At 46.0% G+C, this 15,053-nt stretch overlaps 1 protein-coding gene across 2 annotated transcripts in view; it reads left to right on the forward strand.

Moving 5' to 3' along the window:
- The window catches only part of RCAN2 (regulator of calcineurin 2), a 251,420-nt gene that overhangs the window by 212,292 nt on the left and 24,075 nt on the right, over positions 1-15,053 (forward strand). For both annotated transcript variants that reach the window (XM_075554084.1, XM_075554085.1), the window contains exons 2-3: positions 11,495-11,668; positions 14,299-14,470. In XM_075554084.1, coding sequence (XP_075410199.1) covers positions 11,495-11,668; positions 14,299-14,470 — 346 coding nt within the window. The remainder of the gene's footprint in view (positions 1-11,494; positions 11,669-14,298; positions 14,471-15,053) is intronic.

The following is a 15,053-nucleotide window of genomic DNA, read 5'->3' on the forward strand; positions in this document are numbered from 1 at the left end:
TGGCTTTGGATACAGTCCCTTGTGGCTCGTGTCTTTCCTTTGCCCACTGTCACTCAGAGTTCCAGGCCCCACTGATGGTACACAGTCCTGAAAGGGAAGCATGGAAGGCGACACTCTGCTTGATTGCCTCAATCAAAATTACTTAACTTACCATTTTGTTTCTGCCAAGGCCATTGTTAAAGCTTAATAAGCAAGACAGAAGTCTTGATAGTTAAGTTGGGAATCCGCATTTTAAGTTTTTAATAAAGCGAAACAACAGATTCACCGGCACTTAGTCAATTTCAAGCCATGCCAACCCAACAGGACAGAAGAGAATTAACTGCCTTTTGGTAGCTGCCCACCATGTATTCAGTCCCCCGACCCAGCATGGAGTCAAGCATATCAGTAAATTAGTTAAGTATAATAAGAGTTGAAGTTAACTGATATGACATTGGACATCCTCTGATGTCTCTTTAACGTTCTTAAACTTCTCATACAGGTACAAGTATAGATATAAGTCTATAGAGAGATAGACATACATATAGTCATACATGGAGTTAGACATTAGGGGGGTTGTACAGCAGTCTGAACAGACCAATTACAGGCATATAAAGCAGCATTACTTATCTACCAATATGGGGTTCATATGGAGGAAATGGCACGCGGGCCTTCTCTGACCTCCTGTGGCTAAACAAGGGACAAGAAGAACCGACTCTGTAGCAGCCCAAGGCTGTTTGCCACAGGCAAACTCAAGCATGCGTCCACTATCCACCCTTCTCTACCTTATTCTGGCACACTGTTCCTCCTGCAACGCGCTACTTGTCTGCTAGGCTCAATAGTACCTTTCAGTGGCCACACAGAGCTCACAGACAATACAGCTATGAGAGCTTATTAGGGAAGTTAACGGGTTATCACAAACCAGGATCAGAAAACATTAAAGGTAGTCCTTGGTCCATAGCAACCGCCAGCAGCCAAGTCTCTCTCTTATCCACAGTCTCCCGGTCCCGTGGCCCCTGGGCCTCTGCTTCCATGAGTCAGGAAGCTCAGCTGCCACTAGGCCCCACTTTGTAGGTCAGCTCCTCTGCTCAGACTCCTGGTCTCACTGCCTTGGTCTTTGCGGCTGCCCCAATTTCAGGCAGGGCTCTTGCACATGCTCTGCAGGTCGCTCTTTTTCCTTGGCAGGCAAAGAGGCATCTCTCCCTTCCCGCTTCTGAGATGTCCCTCTGATGCCCAGAGGAATGCCAGAAACTCAGGACCACTCCTGAGTTAAAGCCCACTCCATGTCCCTTATTTGCATGGTTGTAGGGAAATGGATAGAAGAGCCATAAATAAGTCATTTCACTTCACCATCAACAATAACAGCCACCACACACTTACTGAGCACTCACAATGTGCTCGGTACCTTGCTAAGTGATTTTAAATATATGAATGTACTTAATACTCAGGGCAGCCCAGTAAGTGAGTTACTAATATGATCCCCGTTTTGCAGCTAAAGAAACTGACCATGATACCAAAGAGTAAGTTGGTCAAGGTTGCCTAGCTGAGGGCCAGGGTTTGAACTAGGTAGGGTAGCTCCAAAAATCTGATAGTAACCTGACTATGCTTCCTCTTATCTGTATTCAGTAGAGAGTCAATATTTAGGTGGATTTTAAATATCCATCTTATGAGATCAGGTAAGCTGCAAAGGAAACGATGTCTTCAGTCAATTAAACATGCTCAATTAGAGCCTGTGTCTGCTCAATGCAGATGAGAACCACAGACAGATAAATGATCGGAGAAGAGTTGGTGGCCTGGAGCAGGATAAAGCGGTCATTAACCGTCCACCAGGGCAACCACTGGCAGTGTCAACAGAACCGTGGCAGCTGTGAAAAGGCTTCGGCAGTTCCTTCCTCTGCTCAGAACCACGCTCCTGACTTTTCGCCTGGTCTGCTCCCTCCCCTCCTCATGGGAGAACCCCTCCCTCCTTCCTAAGTATTCAGAAGACCCTTCCTGGGCTTTCAAGTTCCTTGGGAAAGAAGGGGACATACAGGCATCTGTGCTTGGCTCCACCAGGCTTCATGCTTCGGCGCACTCTGGTGTCTTGGTGGAGGCTGGGTTACCCACGAGGCAAGGCTGGGGTCCACACAACGGGAGCATTTCACTCCCCTAAAAGGTGGGCAGTCCCTGAACAGTCAGACTATGCAAATCACAGCACTGAAATACCTGCCAATCTACTTTCAAGACATGAGCCAGTCCTTACGGGATAGCTACCAGAACCCATCCTAAGCACCACCTGACCTTCCCCTTTGGCTCCATCCTCCAGATCAGATGTTTCCAAAGTGACTTTAAGCAAAGCATGGACAGACTATGGCGTCTATTCCGAGGCGGAGCCTGAACGTTTACAGAGTCAAGCCTCCTTCACGCTCAGCCTTGGAATGAAAACTGTTTAGATAAAGATCCTCATCTGCCAAGAGTGATCTAAGCCCTCTGCTTGTTTTCTCTGTTCTGGAAGATGCCTGAACTCCCAACTCCTCTGTTCCACCACCACCACCACCACCACCACCACCACCACCATCATCACCACCACCACCACCACCACCACCACCACCTCCACCACCACCACCGCCGCCGCCGTCAGTGACAGGCTGAGCAGAAAGCTAAGGAAGCCTCGCTGCAAGAACCCTGATTTACACTGGCCCCTACCAAGGGCCCGATCATGAGATTTTGTAAAAGTTATTTCTTATGCTGATTGTTTTTTCTCATTCTTAAAAAAAAATCCATATTATGCCTAGTTTTGTGTTTACTTTCTTTTAAAATGGATCCCCGAATTGTAAGACCTTTATTTTCACAATACCTGCATTGACTGCATCTAAAGATAATTGTGCATTTCCTTGGTTTTCCATGGTTTCATGTGGTGGCGGTGGTATGTGTACATGTGAGAGAGAAGGTTTACCCCTCTCCTAATTTCATAGGTGATGGCCCATGAGAACCAAATGAATGGAGACTTGCTTGACTTCAGAGAGAATCTCCCATTATGTGTGGTTAATGTGCTTGCTGTTAGCTAAAAATCTGGAGGTTAAAGTCCACCCAGAAGTACCTCCAAAGTTAGGTCTGGTGTTCTGCTTCCAAAAGCCCAGCTATTGAAAAACCTACAGAGTACAGTCCTGTGCAGACACATTGGGGTCACCATGAGTCAGAATCCATTTGAACACCAGTTGAACTAAAGAGAACTAAAAATATGCTCTTCAATAACAGCATGATCCATCCACAGGGAACATGAGGGGTGCTTCTGAGAACCATGCAACACAAAGTTTGGACAGTACTGAGCTGAGAGAAGGGTGTGTTGACTCCTCAGTGTACTAGCACAAAGCAGTGTGTTTTAAGAGTGTGGCTAAACTTGACATCTCCATCTCACGTCATAACTCTAGCAGAATAAGGGAAAGACTTTTGTACCTTTTCCAGTGAGGTATGGTTGAGGATGTTTCTACATACGTATTTGTAAATGCTGCATACATCCTTGTCTATAAAAAGACCACATGAGGATGTGTTGGGATTGAACTAGTGAACTTGAAGCCTGGGGTCATGTTCGCATGGGACAGCTGAGTCACTAGCAGAAGACAGTCCCTAAAGATAACCTACAATTCAGGGGTCCTCAAACTTTTTAAGCAGGGGGCCAATCCACTGTGCCTCAGACCTGTTGGCGGGCCAGACTATAGTTTTAAAAAAAAAAACCATGAACAAATTCCTATGCACACTGCACATATCTTATTTCGAAGTAAAAAAACCAAATGGAGCAAAAACACCGGCAGGCCAGATAAATGTCCTCGGCAGGCTGCATGTGGCCCGCGGGCCATAGTTTGAGGACCCCTGATATATAATAGTCTGGCGAGTTGCATCTGGGGTCTTAAAAGCTTGAGAGTATCCATCTGAGAAAGTACAGTTCATCTTTTCCAACCTGGAGCAAAGGAGAATGAAGAAAACTGAAGATTCAAAGAAGCAATGAGTTTAGAGGACAAATGACCCAAATGAAGTATGGCCTTTTCTAACCGGAGCTCAGAAGAACTGCTTATTGTCTAGCTACCACTACCACCAATGCTGTCCAGGACCACAGCGGAAGGCCCTGCCCTGAATGGGTGAAAACAAAGATCAAAATTCAAAAATAGAAAGAAGGCCATACTTCTCTAAAAGAGTCTGGCGAGACCTCTGAGACAATTGCTAAAGACGGACTTCTAACTTGAACCTGAACATACTCTTGGAGGCCATTTCTCGGCCAAGCAGATGGGTCTAGAAAGTGAACAGTAACACTCAGGCATACGCTCCTCAGAACAGCCCACTCTGTGAGCCCAAAAGGCAACATTTGCCCAAAACCAAAAATAAGGACGCAGACAGAGAAGGGAGACTGCACGAAGGACCTGGAGAGAGCTGCTAACACATTTGGGGGATCACGCACAATGTCACACCACAATTTGTGTATGAATTGTAAACTTTGTTTGCCATGTAAACTTTTACTTAAAGTGCATACAATGCCCCCCCCCGCATAAATGCATAAAGACAGAGGCGTTTGAAATACACAGAAAGGCGCTCATCAGCTTCTCTGACAGCGGTGTCTTTCAGCTGTGTGTGTTCTAAATTAAAAAGAACTGGGGGAGGAGGGAGGAAACAAAAGAGAAGCTGATCCCAAGGGCTCAATAGAAAGTAAATGTCTAGGAAGAGTGATGGCAAAATGGGTACTAATATGTCTGTCTGGTACCATTGATGGATGGACAGATGGATTGTAACAAGAGTTGTAAGAGCCCCCAATAAAATGATCTTAAAAAAAGAAAAGGGAAACTTATTTTCCTGCTCATCTTGGGACCTTTCACTAACCTGCATACAGTCAGTGACACTTGTGTAGTGTGAAGAACTTGAGCTTCCTGGCTCTGCTTTTGCCCCCGGGAGCTGCGTGTCTTTAAATCAGCAGGGAAATGCTCCAACTTTCATTTGCTTCGAATGTTTTTCAGAGATAATAATCGTCCTACTTTCCCCCAAAGGACTTTGATAAGCGTCCAGTGAAGTAATAGATTAGAAGTGACTGTTTTCCTGCAGCCTGCTTGGTTTGAAGTTAACCCTAAGAGAAAAGATGAAGGTGGATGAATGTATTATCTTACAAAACATTTGGAGGTTTTGAATAATTGAATTGTATGGTATGGGAATTCTATGCCCATCAAACTGTTGTTTTTTTTTTAAATGAGGTTTTATATTAACCAGTCAAGTACTGGGTACTTACTAAGTGCTGTTACTAGATGTTGAGGATGCTGCTTAATGCCATTGAGTTAGAAGAAGAAGAAGAAGAAGAAGAAGAAGAAGAAGAAGAAGAAGAAGGAGGAGGAGGAGGAGGAGGAGGAGGAGGAGGAGGAGGAGGAGGAGGAGGAGGAGGAGGAGGAGGAGGAGGAGGAGACTTGCCTTATAGCTTGGCACCTATAGTACATCTTCTATTGCATGGTTCTTGTGACCATTAAAGACAATGTTCTTCACAGATCACTCCCCTCTTTGTGAGACTCGTGAGCTGATCTTTCTGCCTGGTTTAACATTCAGACTCATCTTTAACCTAACTATAAAAAAAAAAAAGAAACCAAGTAGACACCATCTAGTTGATTCCAACCCATATCAACCCTGCGTCACTGGTGGTGTTCATCAAGTTGATCCCAACACATCATGAGCACCTATGACAGAGTGGATCTGCCCCATAGGGTTTTCTTGGATGTGATCGCTATGGAAACAGCTCGCTAAAGACTTTCTCCCATGGAGTGGCTAGGCTGGTTTGAACCATCAACTCTTCAGTAAGCAGTTGAATGCTTAACCATTTGTACACCAGCATTAACTAAACAGAACTTGAGAATTTTATGACTGGGGAAAGTCACTTTATTGTGAGAGCTTTGACAAGGCCTAGAAGGAACGTTTCACACCACCCACAGCAAGAGTTCCACTCTGCGAGGAGAGCAGCTCAGTTCTTCTGACCGGGCCACCTTTTTGGTTCCGATATGAGTTGAAGAACGATGGAAAGGAAAAGGTGGGGAGTTTCTGCAGGTGAAAAAAAATAAGTAATGTTTCCATTTGCAGAAATACAATGGTGCTTGTCTCTGCCCTTTACAAAGAATATCAAGAAAAAACACATGTCTTCCAGAGTAGAAAGTTTAAACTGCCGAATGTCCATATCGAATGCTTTCTTTTATTTTCAAATCTGGCATGAGAAGCTAGATCTACATTCTTCTTTGGTAAGGAAGCCCACGTTGATGGTTCTACTTGCTATGTCTTTAGGTGCATCGTATCATTTTTGCTATATAAAAGATAAAATGGGCAGGAATGGATTGAAGGTACAAGATCAAATTCTATTTCAGATCTCAAACACCCCAGACCTATGTGACCTCGCCATGTATCTCACCAGGTGGTCCTTTGAAAAAGAAAAAGAAGTCGAGTCAATCCACATCACGGCACCATGCAAACCAGTGCAGTCTGACCAACTGGCCGATGGGTGGTGGGGGTAAGCACTAGCTGTTTATAACTATGACCACTGGAGAAATCTGGCCCTGAATGTCCGCTGGGCACTGGGCTCTGGGCCATATCTCATGTTTAGTGAAACAACCTCATGTACTTGCCAACCCAAGCCTCAAAGGGAGATAGCCATTCCAGTTTGAGGATAGGAGCTGCCCAGAGTGCCCTCTGTTGAAGACGGGTGGAGTTAACAGCAACTGGTGTCTGCCAAAGTCTCAGCATAGAGGCAGAGCAAAGCCAACTTATTGTCACCCCTTCCCTACACTCAAAGCCTGGGCTCCTTGAATTCCTTTCTTCTCATCCAAACACTCATTCCAGAGAATATAAAGCATTTAAAAGTAAATGTTAAATGAAAAGCATAGAGTCTGGCTCCAAAAACAAGAGGCTCGTCTTCTCAGAGGTTCGCCTTCCCTTCCCACCATGAGACCTTGGAGAGGGATGGGAAATGGGCCTCCCAATCTGGAACTGGAATAATGTGCTGGGCCCAAAGAAGACCCAAGGATTTTGTCCTGAAGAAAAGGTGACACACTCTGGAGGAACGAGAACTTTTAATCGCTTAATTCCTCCTCGTCTGGAAAACTCCCCCAACCCTGCAGGCAGGCAGCTGGGATCGGAAGCATGTCGAGCACTCAGGGTGAGGAAACAGAAATCATTCTCTTCACGGGGATTCCTCTGCAGGAGAACACTCTGTTGGTGGGTGTCTAGAGGAGCCCCCGTGGAGTCGTGGTAGGTAGACCCCAGATCTGCAAGTTAGCCGAATCCTAAGGATAGAGAAATGAAAGACGGGAAAGGCCAAGTTAAGTGGAAACGGAGCATTGGGGGTGCAATGGGTGAGGCCTGGGGTTGCTAACCTCAGCGTTAGAGGTCCAGCCCCCAACTGCCCTGTAGGAAAAAGTTGAGACTGTCTGCTCTGGTGACCTTATGTAAGGTCCCTGTGAGACCAGAACTGATTTGATGGCAGTGCGTTTGGTTTGTGGCTTTTGGTTTATGTTAGAGGAGATAGAATTGTGTTTTGTTCTTGATCGGGAATGAAGATTAGGAAGACAGTCTCTCAAATCTCCAGAGAAGTAATTGGTGGGGTGGGTGGGAGAGAAAGAAACCAGCTTTATATGAGTATTATTTTAGGGTTGTGCAATGCGTTGATACTCTGTAAAACAGAGGCTGTAGACACGGAATCAAAAGGGAGGAGCTATGGTGAGCCACACCCGGGCAAGGATTAGACCCTGGAATGGAAGATCGGTCTGAGACATGGGCATGGATGCCCAGGAAGCAGAAAACACCATCCTTGACGTCTGAGTTCCATTTCCTGTGCAGCTTCAGGTGTCAGAGTTGGTATAAACCCACTTTGTAAAACTGAATCTTTTTGATAGGCCAAATGTAAGCCCAGGCTCGTTTATGGGCATCCATCTGCCTTACTTAACCCAGGGCTGCTGTAAAACTACCACAAGTGGGTGGATTTTACAAACAAATTCATTTTCTCACAGGTTAGGAGGCTGGACGTCCAAATTCAGGGTGCCAGCTGTAGGAGAAGACCTGCGCTCTCTGTTGACTCTAAGGATTGGTCCTGACCTCTTTTCAGCATCTATATGGACACAGAATTCCCTGGACATCTCCATGTGCCTTGTTGTGATTTGTCCCCTGGGTATATGAGGGTCTCAGTTCAGGGGTCTCAAGGTCCAAAGGATGTACTCCACTCTCAGCTTCTCTTACAGGGCAGGCCTACATCGGTGCTCCCTCCTCCCTCCTTCCTCTTATAAGCATAAAGGTGTGGCTCAAGCAAGGTGTGGCTTGAGGAAGGAAGTGACTTGAATGAGAGTGAGACTTGAGGCTCACCTTCCTGTAAAGCTTCCAGCTCTGATATGTCCGCATCCGTCCTCCACTGATGGAGGTTAGGATTCACAGCACGTACCACAAAATGAGTGGTAAATATATCAGATAACAAAATGCAGTCACAGACTCCTGGGAGTCACAGCCTGGCCAAGTTGACAGACCTTTATGGAGGATACAGTTCAATCCATAACATCGTCTCTTACTCTTATGAAAGCAAAGGTTTCTTCCTCCCCAACGAGCTAGGTAATTCTTCATGTTACCAGAAGCATCGCTATAGGCAGGGTCAAGGGGCTGTGGCCAGTGGCCAGGTTAGGGTGCTGTTGCTAACTGTCCCAGTGGCCATGGTCAGCTCTTTCTCTCTTTATGTCCCAGGGCTCTGATCTGTAAAATGATGCAGGTATGAAGGAGCCAGAGGTGGTGTTGATCAGCTCTTAGACCTGTTCCGAGTTAAAACTCTGTGAATCTGGCAGCATTCATTTTTCAGGCATCTCCATTTCTGCTTGTGCTCATTCTTAGGACAGACTCCCTTTCCTTGTGGTAATAAAGGAATCAGGTTTGCTTTAGCGAAGCTATTTCCCATGGAACCATGTCGCTGTGATTGATGTTACTTTATTATTATTATTATTATTATTATTTTTTGCTTGTAGTTCATTCAAGGTTCGTTTTTTGGCCCTTAGGAGCGTTTTCCAGTCCAGTTTGTTGGGGCACCATGCCCTGGCCCCAAAGTCCACTTTCAGCATTCCCTGGGGACCTTGCCACTCCATTCCCTTGCTGTTCCACTGCACTCCCCCAGTACTTTGCCTCGGTGTGGTGGGATCAGGTCAGGTGCAATTCCCCCACTGTGTCTCCGGTGCTGTTCCCTGTATCGCCCTTAGTCACTGATTGGCATCATGTCTCATAGTGGGGCCAGCCATGTTGTTCTCTCTGTGGACTGGCTGCTCTACTCAGGAACATCATCATCACGGCCTGGTGGGCCAGGCTGTGCTCCACTCTCTCCTCCTGGACCTTCATCTGCTCCCGTGTGCTCTGATCAGATATGTCCATCTCCCGGAGGTACAGAATCAATGTCGTCCTTTGAAACAAATTCTTCTTGGGGGAGGGGCAGGAATCCACTTAATTTTTGGACTTATTATTATTTTTAAGACGAAGGGGAACCAGTCGTAGTGTTTATATGTGCATCTTATTTATATGGATAGATACAAAGGAAGGAAGCCCTGCAAGGTCAGAGGTTCCAAACAAAAGCTCCTTCCTCCGTGGGAGAAAGACAAGGCTTTCTACTCCTGTAATGAGTGACCATCTCTGAAGCCCACAGGGACAAATCTACTCCGTCCCACAGGGTCGCTATGAGTCAGAATCGACTCGATGGCAGTGAGTTTTGGTAGATAGATAGATAGAGATAGAGATAGAGATAGAGATAGAGATAGAGATAGAGATAGAGATAGATAGATAGAGATATAGATATAGATATAGATATAGGTATAGGTATAGGTATAGGTATAGGTATAGGTATAGGTATAGGTATAGGTATGGATATGGATATGGATATGGATATGGATATGGATATGGATATGGATATGGATATAGATATAGATAGATATATTCCCCCTCTGTTGAAAGTAGAGCATGCCTGTGAGACCTGCCAAAAGCTGAAATGCCATGAAGTGAAGGCGATTACCATTAATTAATAAGGGAAACTTTTGTGAGTCCTCCAAGATACCCCCCTCCAAATAATCACCATAATCACACCAAATAACACATAAAACCTCAAATAACAATACCATCTAGTGGTCACAGACTCGGGACAAATGCTCTCTGCTCGGGGTGTGCACTGCCTCTTTAAGGGAGCCCCAAACAAATTAATCTACTTTTATGGAAATTGTCTTTGGATTCCTTCAGTTCCTGAAAATGGATATTAATGTAGGTGTTTTGTATAAGCAAAGTGGTGTTTTTAATATGTAATATGGTGTTTTTAATATGTAATATGGTGTTTTTAATATGTAATATGGTGTTTTTAATATGTAATCTTATAGATCTTTTAAGTATCATTCTTCACAGCCTTCTGGGTGTGTTCTTATTTGTCTTTATTTCCCTTGTGAGACTGTCAGATCATTGAGGGTAGGAACCAAATTCTATTCACTCTGGGCCCTCCCACATTGATAGACCTGTGCTCAGGTCAATTGGAATTGTGTACTGAATCAAGTCTCTTAAATTATTGCTTTATATTGAGATGAGCCCTGCTATGCTTCAGGAAGAAACCAAACCCCAAATATCAGTGGTTTCATGCAACAGGGAGATTTTCCTTGATAAGATAAAGGACTGAGAGTTGGTTTTTACAGATCTTTTTAAATGATCTAAGACAGAGAAAATTGTGTTTGGCTCTTGATAAGAAAAGGGGGGAAAGAAGAGAGACTCTCAGTACGCCAGAAAGATCATGAAACTAAATGAAAACACAAAGAAGCGAGCTTTGATCTGAGGGTGCTCTGCGGTGTGGGCTGAAACGCAGTGAAGCAGAAAGAGCAGCCCTGGGGTGAAGAAGGTGGTCCTGCGTCACACTGCAGCATAGGGCTCTGGTGAGGGCAGTCCTGCAGCTTGCGGCTGTCTCTGGGGACAGAGGGACACCCCTCACCTAAGGCCTCTGAGAAAGCAAGAGACTGGAAAATGATTCCGAGCCTGTCCCCTACTTTCCACACACCTTTCCTTGGCCAGGACTCTTACACTGCTACCCGCCTGAAAGAGGTTGGGTGGTCTGAGGCCCCCTGTCCTTAAAGGGGAGGAGAACTGCCCCTAAGGTGGATGCTCACTAATGTCTACAGCACGTTTTAATCCGCAAGTAATACGCTTCTTTAAGGACTTGCTGTAAACTAAGTTCTCTCTCCTCCGGGAGAAAATTCTGTAGACAGACATACATACGCACATGCATACTCAGGTACTTCAGCATTTACATAACATCCGGGGTTGTTATGCCCTCTGAAACCCATTCACTGGTTCCCTGTGGGTCCCTGAACTCAGAATATGAATCTGTTTGAAGTTTATGTCCCGAGCAGCCCATTTGTTTATTTCTTTACCCAATGCTGTGTTTCAGGAAGGACTCAGGCAGGGGTATTTATATGATCAGATCCGGCAGTCAACAAGGTGCATGACCAATGGATTTTCCGCTTGTGTTTGTTTTTATCAGGAGAAATTTGAGGGCCTTTTCCGGACTTACGATGACTGCGTGACATTTCAGCTCTTTAAGAGTTTCAGACGTGTCCGAATAAACTTCAGCAATCCTAAATCTGCAGCCCGAGCCAGGATAGAACTTCATGAAACCCAATTCAGAGGGAAAAAGCTAAAGCTGTACTTCGCTCAGGTAAGGAAAGTCTTTACTCAAGTTCACCCTTGGTCCTACATCATCCTTCGCCTTGTTCGATAGAAAAAGGGCCCCTTTCGGCTTTTAGATGAGTGGACAGTCTATAACTAGTCCATTGAGAACCAGACCCAGAGCACGGCCCTCAGGCCAGGGCCACATTGTGGTTTCAGAGCAGATCCTGAAGTCTAGCAGCCTGCATTCTAACCTGGTCAAGTGATCTAACCTCCCTGAGACTCAGTTTCCTCATCCCTAAAATGGGCGGGATAATGGCCCTTGGCCCATAGAGCTGTGCTGACAATTCAGTAAATGGCCCTAGGTGGTTAAGTGCCTGCAGTCAATGTTCAATAAATCCCAGCTAGTCATTGTAGTAATGTAGTAAGGATGATCTCATCACAACCCCGTGTAATCCTGTGCCAGAGTTATAATTAGAACTTGAATTATATGGCAATCTTAGTGGACTGTATAACTGCCCCACTGAAGAATCACCATAAGGAAGGATTGCACATGTCCATACGCTGTGCTTTGTTTCATTGAAACATGAATTCTGACTGTTCACAAGGTGTGGCTAATTCTTGATCATGCGCACGATGCCCACGACAGTACAAAATCAGGGTCCATGTGTTAAATCATGTCACTGCCCTTGCCGTACCTACCTGGCTCCATCTCTTAGGGACCACACAATTTCTCTCTTTCAACTCTGTAGAGATGCTGCAGGAAAAACAACACAGTCTTTGGTCCCTTCTAACTGCTACTAGCTCATGGACATTAATAGCAAGCGTCATGACTGCTACTGACTCATGGAATTTGAACAGTCCTCAGTATCTATTCAAAACGTGTCTATTGGCCCCTCAAAAACTTAAGCGTAGGACCCAGAAGTTTTACTCCTGCGTCTGTACCCAGGGGAACTGCAAGTATGTGTCCACAGAAACATGTGCCCTTCTCCTCCTCGCGGCAGAATTCACAATGACCAAAGGGAGACGCACCCAATGTCTCCCACAGACGATGAACACGTGAAGAATGGACTATTATTCAGTCATAAAAAGAAGAGAAGTATTGATACATGCTACAGTGTGTTTGAACCTTGAGAATATGAGGCTAAGCAAAAGAAAGTTAGCACAAAAGGTCACAAAGTATAGGATTTTATTTATATGAAATAACCCCCCAAAACAACAACAAAACCTCATTGCTATGGAGTTAATGCTGACTCCAAATCAGCTCAAAATCACCAGCCACTCAGCAGGAGAAAGAGGGAGATTCTACTCCTGTGAAGAATTACTGTCTCAGAAACCTACAAGGGCATTCTGCTCTGTCCTGTAGGGTCCCTCTGAGTTGGCATCAACTTTACTGGCAGCGAGTGATTAAATATCTAGATTGGGTGAATACATAGAAACAGAGCAGCCTGGCATTTGCTCCCAAACTTATTTGACCTTTTCGGGGGTGGCGGGGGGAGGGGAATTACTCGGTGTCACCTGGCAACTATAAACTTTTGTGCTATATAGTCCATCCAAACCAATCCAAAACCAAACGCATTGCCATTGAGTTGATTCTGACTTGTAGTGACCCAGATGGAGCCCTGGTGGTGTAGAGATTATGTCTTGGCCTGTGATCCACATGGCTAGCAGTTTGAAACCACCAGCAGCTGCACTGGAGGAAAGACCGTGCTTTCTACTCTCATAAACAATTACAGTCTTGGCAACCCACACGGGGGCAGATAAGAATTACCATTGACTCGATGGCCGTGAGTATGCAAGATAAAGTGTGCTCATTCTCTGTGGGTTTCCAAGACTGTAACTCTTTATTTATGGGAGTAGAAAGCTCAGTCTTTCTCCAGAGGAGCTGCTGATGGTTCTGAACTACCGACCACGCAGATTGCAGCACAATGCATAACCATGACACCACCAGGGCTCCTAACTCACAGCCATCAAATTGATTCCAACTTCTAGTGACCTTAATGAAGGATAAAGTGTAGGTATCTGCCTTTACAGCACCCCGTATCATTCCAGCGCCCCCACCAGTACGTGGCACCTCCCACTGGGAGACATACTGCTCTAGAAGAAGCGCATGGGGAGTGATTGGTGGATGGGTACGGGCTGCCCTTTGGGGGTGAGGAAAATGTGGGATCCGCATGAAGGCGGTGCTTGCACAACAGTGAGAATTAACACTGCACCATTACAATGCTAAAACGGTTCTTTTTGAGGTGGAATTCAAATAACAAAGTTAAAGAAGTATGTTTGGGCCCAGGGGGAGGTAGAGGCAGCTAGGAGATTTGTTTTATGGTGATGGTTCTCAAAGGATGATCCGGAGACCAGTAGCAGGATCAGCCTCACCTGGGAATTCACCAGAAATGCAAAATTCTTGGACCTCCCTTACTGGAGCAGAGCGTCCAGGGAGGAGACCTAGCAAAACCCGCGTGCTAGGAAATCCTCCTGGCGAGTCTCCTGCACGCTAAAGGTTGAGAACCACTGCTTTAAGGCCTGAGCCAGATCCCTGAGCGCCTGGTCTATGATAGGTCGTTAGCGATGATCGGTTCCTTGTTAGCGGAACACAGTAAGAGTCCGCATCTTAGTGTCCCAGCGTGGCACCTCTGAAACCTCAATGAATGATGCGTCTTCATTTCTACCCTTTGAAAGGTGCAGACTGCCGAGACGGACGGCGACAAACTGCATCTGGCCCCACCGCAGCCCTCCAAACAGTTCCTCATCTCACCCCCTGCGTCACCTCCCGTGGGCTGGCAGCCCATCACTGATGCCACTCCCGTCCTCAACTATGACCTCCTCTATGCGGTGGCCAAACTAGGACCAGGTAAGCACCGGGGACTCTTGGAGGGTAACCATTTGCCAGCAACCGAGGAGAGCCAAACAAGGTGAACCACCTTGAATTCCCGGGTTTGTGGTGACGTCTGCATATCTAAGGGGATGCATTGCTGTTCTGTGGGCCTCAGGAGGGAAGGATGGAGGAGGACACAGCCTCAGACAGCACACCTGTTTAAAGGTAATTCAGGCCACGCAACATCTGTATCACGGCACAAGGTTATTTTTCACGATCCGAACTTGCTACCTAATTCTTCCTGGATTTTTTTTTTTTTTTTTTTTGGCGACCCCAGCGAAGATGTTTCTTAAAGCTGGCACGATGTGCAGGACCCACAGCAGGAGGCTGCTGCTACTCGGTCCTGGGTTGCTGCTTCCTCCGGGGTTGGTACTCACGCAAGAACCCTCTGCTAGCAGGCAACCTGCCTGCCAAGGTGAAGCCTCCTGGTTTCCAAAAAGTCAGGCACGATCGCCTTTCACTTGAGAGGCAGGGAGTGGTGTGGTCCCTGTGGTCTGAGGCTGGCTCACTCATGTCCACTGCTGTGTAGTTTGTCCCTCGTGTGCACATGCCACTTTGC

This window comes from Tenrec ecaudatus, chromosome 7 (genome assembly GCF_050624435.1).
Source record: "Tenrec ecaudatus isolate mTenEca1 chromosome 7, mTenEca1.hap1, whole genome shotgun sequence".
Taxonomy (NCBI): Eukaryota; Metazoa; Chordata; class Mammalia; order Afrosoricida; family Tenrecidae; genus Tenrec; species Tenrec ecaudatus.